Raw genomic sequence first — 10,368 nt, 5'->3', positions numbered from 1 at the left:
AAGTATTAATAGATGATTTTGAGATTGAATTATAGGATAAAAATGACAAAAAAACTAAATGGTACTACTAATATTTGGAAAAGTTGAATAATTTTTGAATTTTTTCCGAATACAAAAAAACGTCAAATTTCCAATAGCTAGTATGGCGCCCACTCGCATGCGTCACCGCCCAACCACATCGTGCCATGGGGGGTGGCGGGTTGTCTCGATCTCAACCTCACCACCCTAGCTAGGAGTCCCTGCGCGACGGGACACCCACAACGGCGTCTCACTCCCGACTCACCTTGGTGAAACGAGACTCGAGCCAAAATGGTTTCCTATTTAGGGCTGGACAAAAATATCGAAATACTGCACTTATCGCACCAAAAAAATACCCCATAATTTTCGGTACGGTAACGGTATAAATTTTCCTATACCGCGGTATACCATGGTATACCGAATATTTGGGTGCATACCGAAAAATCGGTACATGTTGAAATATTATATATATTACATTAGTATATTTATATAATATAAAATAGAATTAAAAAGAAAAAATCTCCGAAAATCATACTTTTAAACATTTTGTATATAAAAGAGATTTTTTTTTGCATATCGGTACTACGGTATACCATACCGTACTGTAGTGTCCCGTAAAAGTACGTTATACCGCAATAACGTTAAGATAAAAGTATAAAAAATTAACGAAACTGAATTTTCAGTATACCGCATTATGGTATAGATATGATATTTTGTCATCGCGCGATTTTCGGTAAGGTACCGAGCCACCCCTACGCCTGTTGCGAGTGCTCTAAAATTCGATAACCAAGATTATTTTTGTTTATGTACGGTAATTAAATGATGGAAAGAAAACCCCACAGCCGTAATTCCGGTCCTATCAAGTCTCCCTCCCGGGAGTAGAGGAGGTGTAAGCAAGTGAACGGTAATTCCCTTTTTAAACCCTAATTCGCGCGCTCACTTCTTCCTACCATCAAAATCGAACCGCCACTGTCCAAATCCTCGTCTTATCATCATGTATGGAGGAGGTGCGTGTACCATGCTCCACTCTTCTCTCAATTTAGTTTACAATATTGAATTATTTTCTGGTTTACTGGGTAATTTACTTCTTTTGGTATTTAATTCAGATGAAGTATCGGCAATAGTCGTAGACTTGGGTTCCCATACCTGCAAAGCTGGTTATGCTGGCGAAGATGCGCCGAAAGCTGTCTTCCCATCTGTGAGAGCCAACTCAACCCTTTCTCTTGCTGTCTCTTTATGATTCATCTTCTGATTTGTTCTCTTTTCGATTTTTATTTTTGTTTCTAGAATTCTAGTACAATGTGACTGTAGTTAGTTGCCAGAGAGTGAGTGTTGCTATTTCGGGTTCCAAATTTAGAGCTTATCATGCATTTGCAGCAGCAGCAGCTTAAAGTTTAATAAGTTAAAATTATTGGTCGAAGATATAATGGGTTTTGTGTGGAGGGATCACATGAGAGTAATCACACATGATGAGTAGGAGTAACTTGTTACCCCTAATTCAGAGTAGGGCTGTTCATCTTTACCTTGACAATCGGTTAATCATGGATTACCGCAAATTATGTGTCTAATCAGGTTGTCGGGTCAATTGATGAAATGGAAACTGATGATGCTGATAATGCAAACAAGAACTCAGGATCTGCCCAAGAGTCTAAATCAAAGAGCAAGAGCAAATTTTTTGTAGGATCACAAAACTTGGGGTTTCGCAGGGATCACATGGAGGTTCGAAATATCCATACATTGTTCTAAGCTGTAGCTGCTCAATAGTCTTGTTGACCATAGTGGAAAGTTAATTTCAGGTATTATCACCTATGAAGGATGGAGTAGTCGTTGACTGGGATATGGTTGAAGGCATATGGGACCATGCTTTGAGGTAGTTGAACTGTTAACTTTAAACTTCCCACCTCAATGTCGTTAGGCCTTCTTGTAAACAAGTGGAGGATTGTTTACTTTTTCAAGCAGACATTTTATCCCTATTTCGTGATATTTTTGGGTTTGTCCATGTCTTCTATATTCTTAGTATTGCACATTAATTTATCGCAATTTATATGATGTTTGTCACAGGAAATGCCTGTTGATTGATCCAAAGGAACATCCAATGCTCTTTGCCGAGTCATGTTCTAATTCTCAACAGCAAAGGGAAAAGTGAGTTGAATGTCTGGTTATGTAGCTGATGGTATATATGCACATTTTTGGCGGCAACCATGCAGCAAATTTATATCTAAATTTATATCTAAATTTCACCAAACGAGGAGAAGTTAATTACTATGAATTATTTAGAGTATAACAGGGAAGATTGTCTTTTTAAATAGGTTTTTATAAAGTTGAAACTAATTATTGTCTTTTAACATTTCTTGAATTAATTCATGTCAGTCTATTGCATAGTATGATTGCTGCAATACTTCCAATTGTGGTTCCATTAATGAGTAATGAGAACCATGTTAACTGATAGATCGTGATGTACTATATCCTTTTTACTCTAAGGTTACATAAAGATTGTGATTAGTGTATCATGTCTTCTACCTTGTAGTGATTTCTGGTTGTTTTTAAGCTGATCGAGTTTACTTGTCTAACAGGACTGCTGAGATTATGTTTGAAAAATATCAAGTTCCTGCACTATTTTTGGCCAAAAATGCTGTGAGCCCCTATTTCTGATCTCATTAATAATTAGAATCAGTGTCCTGTTTGTTCCTTTTATTTCATGGCCTTTTATTTTGTCATTTACTAATTGTAGGTTGTTTATTTATTCCAGGTTCTTACTTCTTTTGCATCAGGACGTGCCACCTCTTTAGTTGTTGACTGGTAGGGGCCCTAGGGGCTTATATACTGTGCCATCACAATACTTCTGCTTTAAACTTAAGTTTTACATGAATTTCAACCCTCCATTTTTGGCACTCAACATTTTCGTTTCTGTACTTCAAACTCTTTCACTTGCCTGCACATGTATTGGGATTTGGGAATGAAAAAGTTTCCCTTGTTATGGGAGTGTAAGACAATTGTTCTTCTTACTCATATAGTCATATGATATCTTTTCGTCCAACAGACAGCAACTTTTTTTAGTTTTTGTGCATTATGAGGTTAAAAGTTTTTTAAAATGTGATATCATCGTACTGTACATCCCAATTATCCAAATCATATAATGATCCTAAGTCAGTTTACATTCTTTTCGTTTTATATTTTTGTGAATTGGGACCAAGTAGACTGTAGTGTTCCTTTTCTTCCCCAGCAATCTCTGATAAGTTTGTGAAATGTGTTTCTCTATTCCCATTATCACATGTTTGGCTAGTCACTGTTATTTAATTTGTGAATTGGTCAACCTAACTTTCCTGACCAAGTCTTGTGGCTATGAGTATATGATACTCCCTCCGTATTTAAAAAATAGAAACATTTGAAACGGCACGGGTTTTAATGCACAAGTGGTAAAGTAAGTGAGAACAATTGGTAAAGTAAGAGATGAAAAGAAAAATGAGTAAAGTAAGAGAGAGGAAGAGAAAAAGTAGTGAAAGTAGAGTTAGTGGATTGTGGGGTCCATGTCCTAAAATAGAAAGATTCTAAAGTTTCTATTTTAAAGGAACGGCCCAAAATGGAAATAGTTGCTATTTTTAAAAAACGGAGGGAGTATACTTTAGGTTACTGATTTTAATATTCTGTATTTATCTTGCAAAAACATCTTCTTTACATTGCTGCACAACCCTAAAAATGACAGATTGGCCAAAACAGCAATTCATTGCCAAATATGTGGCAAATTGACAATTTCTAAAGAATTTCCTGAAACATAAAATTTTGCAAAGGTTGAAGTTGTTTGGCCATTAAACCTTTTTCTTATGATATTTGATAACTCTGTAAGCTATAACACAATCAAGAACATGAAGTCTAGTACTCCCTTATAATACTTTCCCTTTGCACTTGTTTTTTGTTTATCTGACTGTTGAAAATGAATACTTATAAGCTTAATTAGTTCATTGGCTCCTTGATTCAGTGGTGGAGGATCAACTACTGTAGCTCCAGTACATGATGGTTATGTTCTTCAGAAGGTACTCATGGTTTAATGAGAAAATTTTGTTTTGAGATATTCTCAGTCCGTCAACACATAGATGTATTAGTATTTAATTCCACTGTTCGACATAAGTGCATGTACTTCTTTCTCTTTGCAAGATATCCTATCATCTTTTTACAGTACTTTGTATTTTTCGTACTACTATGGTTACTTCTCTTCACATGCTAGATACTCTTAGTTCATGTTGGTGTTTTAGTTCAGCCTGTTTTCTGGTGTCTTTCTTTCTGTCCCTGTTCCTCGTTCTGCTTCATCTAAAATTTAGTCTCGTGGGAAAAAAACAAAAAAGCAAGTAAATGTGTAACTCTGTTATCCTTGATTTTTACCTGTATAAATAATGTTTGTGTTGGGTTACAAACTCATCCCACATCGGATGAGTGAGGGAAGTTGGAAGGTGTATATAATTCTTGTCCAACCCCAATTAGTATGAGGCCTTTTGGGAGTGACCCAAAAAAAAATCCGTGCGGGCTTGACCCAAAGCCGACAATATCAAAGTAATGTTGCAGTTGACGATCCTAACAAGTGGTATCAGGCCCAGGTGGCTATGGGTCGGGCCTGGATGAGCCCCAGTTAGGGTCGGGCCCTGAAGAACTTAGAGTTAGAGTTGGGCCCGAGCCAGGGCTGGAACGACCCATGTTCATGTCGACTGCGTTCCCGATGTGGTCTCAGTTTGAGGGGATGTTTGTTGGGTACAAACCCATCCCACATCGGATAAGTGAGGGAAGTTGGAAGGCGAATGTAATTCCTGTCCAACCCCAATTAGTTTGAGCTTTTTGGGAATGACCTAAAAACAAATCCGTACGGGCTTGACCCAAAGCGGACAATATCAAACTAATGTTGCAGTCGACGATCCTAACAGTTTGGAAACATAGTTCTTCATTCCTGCCATCTAGGATGACACTTTATACAGTAAGGCATATAAGCATGCTCAAACGGCATCTACTTAGCCTGATTTTCAGGTATAGGATCTTGATATAATTTTGATGTCTTTTTAAAAAATCAAATAACACAGACGTTCTTTTCTGCGAAAAGCTATCAATGATTAATTGCCCAAGTAAATTTAAAGGAGACCTGCATTAATCTATTCAACACGCCATGGCTTTATATGGATTATGATTTTACTCTCTTCCAGAATAATACTCCCTCCATCCCATTACAAGTGAGGCGTATTCCTTTTTAGGCCGTCCCACTATAAGTGAGACATTTACTTGAGACATTTACTTTTATGGCAAAAAGCAACACTCATCTCTCTCTTACTTTAACTTCTCTCCTACTTTTTCTCTTTATTTTTTTTCATTCCTAAAAACTTGTGCCCCAAAGAAATGTCTCACATGTAATGGGACGGAGGGAGTAGTAGCTTTTTTCTGGAAAGCCATCATACATCTATTTTTTGTGATGCAAATATTGAAGGTAGAGATTCTCTGATTGGCTAATGTCATGCCCTGTTCCATTCATACCATTGTCAAAATCATGATTTCAATAATAAAAGATACCTATTCTTTCAATTTCCCATCTTAATTACTGTTTAAATTTTTCTGTTAATATAGGCCGTATCAACATCTCCTATTGGAGGTGATTTCCTTAGCGATTGCTTGTTAAAAAGCCTGGAAAGCAAAGGACTTTCTGTGAGTTCATAATTTTCTCTAGAATTTGTTTTCAGCAAAGTTTGAACTTGTATTCTGCATAAGTTTTAATCTGGTTTCTCTCATTTTCCCTTATTTATATCCAAAATTGCAGATAAAGCCTCGTTATGCATTCAAAAGAAAGGAAGTTCGTCCTGGAGAGTTTCAGGTCGTTGATCCTCATATAATGTTTACGAACCAAGTATTTCATTTATTATGTAGAAAATGTGGCATGCCATTTGATCTTAGTGTATGCTTGATTAGCCAGCCTACTTTCTTATGAGTTATAGGAGAATCTATGGTAACCAGTAAAATGTATAGTCTGCACTATCATTGTTTTGCAAATATACTCCTATTTCCACCAGTGAAATCAAAATCTTTGTTATGTGGCTGAAAGCATTGCACCTCCTTCTTCTCATGATGGTGTATATGAGATCATTTTTTAACTTAATGTTACTTCAGGCTGCTAATTCCTGATATATTTCTTAGAAAATCTAAGGTCTACAGCTTGATTGAAATTTGTGTTTTTTTTTCCTGATAACATCATAATAACCTTTGTTCTTGGTTACAACAGATTGTGGACCTTGACCTCCCCAATACTACAGAAAGTTACAAACTTTATTCTCAGGTAATTTCATTTGTCAGAATTCATTAGTTGTTGGCTCCTATTCTGTTACTTAGACTTCATTCTTTCTTGCAGCGGGTGATTGTTAGTGATATTAAAGAATGCGTGTGTCGAGCACCAGACACTCCATATGATGGTTTGTACACTGTATAGACAACTTAAAGTCATCAATTAATTCCACTAGCCGTGTTTTGATTTAGAATTCTATCTTTCATTTGTTTTATTCTCGGGATAATGCTATTGACCCATATATGCTAACATTGTATCCACTGGTCAGATACATCATTCTCCAATATTCCAATGACACCTTATGAGCTTCCTGATGGACAGTAAGTTTATTGTCAAGTGTTCCTTTTCTTCATCAATATTTCTAAAACTATCTTTGATACATCCAAAGTTTGTTCAACTTTTGTGACTGATATCTGTTTGCCCAGTATTTACCCTTTTCGAAGGTGTACCCAGTTGAACCCAAGTTAACTTTAATACTTATAACTGTGTATATATATCTGCTGGGCCAGCTAGACATTACTTGTCATTGACCATCATTAGAATTTATCCAAGTACGATCTTTCTAATTTGATCTCTTTTTTTTATTGTAATGGTGTAGAACAATTGAGATCGGTGCTGACAGATTCAAGATTCCTGATATATTGTTTAATCCATCTTTAGCTCTGGTGCGTGTCATTTCTGATCAATTTCAGTACTATTTTTCTTTGATTCATCATGTGCTATTTCATAATGCTATGAATCTGTATGTATATGACTTCCAATATCAATAATGAAATGAAATTGTGCACAATTTCATTCCTTTATTGATGTTGGAAGTCACTAGAGACTCTATGGTTAGTGCCTAGTTTTATTTGGAATTTGTCTCTGAACTTTGTCCCTGACTGATTTAAACCAGTTCTTTTATGAGTATATATTCTTAATTCGCATCTCAAAGTGCAGAAGAACCTATTGTTTGTTGTGTTTGCGACCCCTTTTTTTATCCAGATACTTTTGATGGAGTTATGTCTGTGAAGATCATTTTTGGTGTCTTCCCTTGCTCAACATTATATAGGTTTAAATTGATGTCATAAGCTAATTTATCCACAATTTGATCTTCATCACAGACTATACCTGGTATGGAAAATTCTATAGAGACAACTTCATCTGCCCATGGCCTGCCGCAAATGGTGTGTAGATTACATTCAAGTAGGCTCTGTTCTTAGCTGATTTTATAGTTACACTTTTGTTCAATCTCTCCAGGTTATTGAGAGCATAAGCAAGTGTGATGTTGACATCCGAAGAGAACTTTATAGCAGCATATTGGTAAGATGACTGCTACATTATATCTTCTCTGAACAAACATTCCTTCTCCCATTAGCATATTCTGTCACGTGTCTTATTCACCCCAGCCAAGGGATTCGTGGGGATGATATCCTGTCTATATGTTGTAAACTACATGATTGTTCCAGGTGGTTATGCAGTCAGTATGTGAACTAATCTACTTAGTTATTAGGTTACATCAGTCATTTCAGTGATCTGATAAGGAATTGTATTTGAAATCTCTTTTGCTTGTATGTAGGTTAGTACTTTGTTCCTCCCTTTTTAGCAATTTTTTCAAATAAAGTCACCATAGTTCTTTAAAGTTGAATAAGTTTATGAATATTACCTAGATCATCCATTTGGTAACTTCAACACAAATTTGTTTGTTCTAGAAATATAATGTGTGGTGTTGTCACCATGTCACCATATTTCTAAAACTTCACATCTTTCTACTTTATAGCGGTTGTCCTCTGAAATGTCTTGTATAAATTGAATAACATGCTGAAAATATTTTGTAACAATCATTACTAATTAACATGTATCAGTAAATACCATTCTTCCGTGTTTCCATTATTAGATCGCATGGTACTCAACGTTTTAGAGTCCTTATACCATGTTGCTTGTCTATTTTCAGCTTTCTGGTGGAACGGCATCAATGCAACAGCTGAAAGAACGTCTTGAGAAAGATCTACTGGAGGTTGTCCATTATGTTACATTCTTATTGGGATGAAAATATCAATTTTTATGTAATTTTGTCTTGTTCTAGCAGAATAGATTTTGAACTCCCTGTCTTGTCAAAAAGAGAAATGGGAAAGGGAGTGGGAAATATAGAAAAATAAGATTTGGGGAGATATCCATTCCATCGTGGCTGAGATTACAATTTTTTGCTAAGCCATTTCTACATTTCAGATTGATATTTGGTGAAATTGCCAGATTAGAGATGTTTGAATAGTCCTTGCATGTTTCTTAATTATGTGGTCATATAAGTGCATTTGCTTTTTGTTATTGATTATCCTCATCCTGACAATAACTGATATTGTTCCTAGGAATCTCCTCAAGCAGCTAGGGTGAAAGTTCTAGCAAGTGGAAATGCAACTGAAAGGAGATTCAGGTTGGATTTATTTGCTTATTTAATTTCTAATTGGTTTTGAATGTATCCCATACTTATGGTTTTATGCATGATCCAGGAGTTAGCGATCTTTGTTGGAAATAAGAAACAAATATTTTGCATTATATTTTCAATTTATAAATTTTATTGGGTTTTTGGTGAGTAGGATAAACCTCAAGGGTAGCTCTTATAATTTCACAGGAAATTGAGTGTAGTTTAAGCTTTGCTGATTGCTCACCTCATCTCGGACTCATCTGAATAGAATAACTCATTGAAAGTGAGAAACAGCATTTCTGAATAGTGAACAATTATCTGAATTTGGAACAAACAAATCAGAAATGAATTCATGGTTAGCTTCAAAACCAGATTATCATACACAAGTACCAACACTGAACCAAATATCTGAATTTAGAAAATTGACAAGATGTTATCTTTATAGTGCTATCTATTTGAGGTATATGTCAGAGTGAAATGAATAAGAAGCACAATTATGTTCTTTAACTTGGTAATGCCAAGGACATAAACCAATATTCATGCACAAATTAAGTACCATGGTCTTCAATGTTTCATGCTCCGTTCATACACCTATAAACCATAATTCTGTTATATGTTCAACTGTATTGAAGTAGGAAGGCTAGATGATACCTTTACTAGTGATGAATTATTGGCCTGCCATTTAACTTAGGACACGATTTCTAGGCAATAGACAGTTTAGTTGAATGACTACATATAGAAACAAGCCGACACCATTTACTGACCAGAGTGTTACAGTGTTTGGATAGGAGGCAGTATATTGGCATCACTTGGATCCTTTCAACAGATGTGGTTCTCTAAATCTGAGTAAGCTCTCATTCTTCACTAACACCACAAACTTCATGCTTCATATTATTTCTATTATTGTTCTCATGTCAACTACACTGCCTCCTCTCCAATGACAGGTTTGAAGAGCACGGAGCTTCATATATTCAACGGAAATGCCCTTGAATATGCAATGCTTTTGGCTATTCAGTCATTGTTTCTTAATTAATTAGCACTTGACTGGATCCAAGTTCTGCATTATTTGCTAGTACTTTGTGCTACAAGAATAGTACCCTATGTAACACCGAGAGATTTGTATGTATGTATCCGAGTTTCTGCATCATTTCTCCTTCGCAACTCACGGTTAGTTGTAGAGATGTGTATGACCTTGCAATTCATGTTTATTTGAAGTTTGTGTTTGAGTAGCGTTTGAATTCTGCCCTTTATTTTTTTTATTAGGTGTATTTATTAGGAGTATTTAAACTAAAGCAATATATATTAAAAATTTAAGAAAAGGCTATAAAATTATACTGAAATTTGATAAGATCTCCGAATGTAAAGTAATAGTACTTGAGTTTGTGCTTTGTTTTCTCTTATTTTACCATATCTTAATTTTTTTCGTGACATTCAATATCGAAAAATGAATTATCCCAAGAACAACAGAACAAATGAGATTGGATGGGTTACAGAGTCACACTGAAATATAATTTCTTGAAAATTGAGAATTTCAACTGATTTATCACTGATTTTTTTGTATTTGTCACTTTCGTAACTGAAAACACAATATTGGAAAAGACAAAGGAGTTGGTGGCAGATCTGCAACATTTTTATTCTCCAT

At 35.5% G+C, this 10,368-nt stretch overlaps 1 protein-coding gene across 1 annotated transcript; it reads left to right on the top strand.

Moving 5' to 3' along the window:
- The first annotated feature begins 847 nt into the window (after positions 1-847).
- On the top strand, positions 848-9,955 carry LOC121762612 (actin-related protein 4-like). The gene is made up of 20 exons (XM_042158562.1): positions 848-1,025; positions 1,125-1,216; positions 1,591-1,737; positions 1,815-1,888; positions 2,080-2,160; positions 2,592-2,652; positions 2,768-2,817; positions 3,995-4,049; positions 5,617-5,694; positions 5,807-5,860; positions 6,266-6,319; positions 6,392-6,452; positions 6,594-6,645; positions 6,924-6,990; positions 7,429-7,491; positions 7,565-7,627; positions 8,259-8,321; positions 8,671-8,735; positions 9,504-9,572; positions 9,671-9,955. Exons 1-20 carry the CDS (start codon positions 1,013-1,015, stop codon positions 9,714-9,716), a joined length of 1,308 nt encoding a protein of 435 aa, XP_042014496.1. The 5' UTR covers positions 848-1,012; the 3' UTR covers positions 9,717-9,955.
- Positions 9,956-10,368: the final 413 nt, after the last annotated feature.

This window comes from Salvia splendens, chromosome 13 (genome assembly GCF_004379255.2).
Source record: "Salvia splendens isolate huo1 chromosome 13, SspV2, whole genome shotgun sequence".
NCBI lineage: Eukaryota > Viridiplantae > Streptophyta > Magnoliopsida > Lamiales > Lamiaceae > Salvia > Salvia splendens.
Note: the sequence above shows the minus strand (reverse complement) of the source record. Positions and strands in the feature narration are given on the sequence as shown.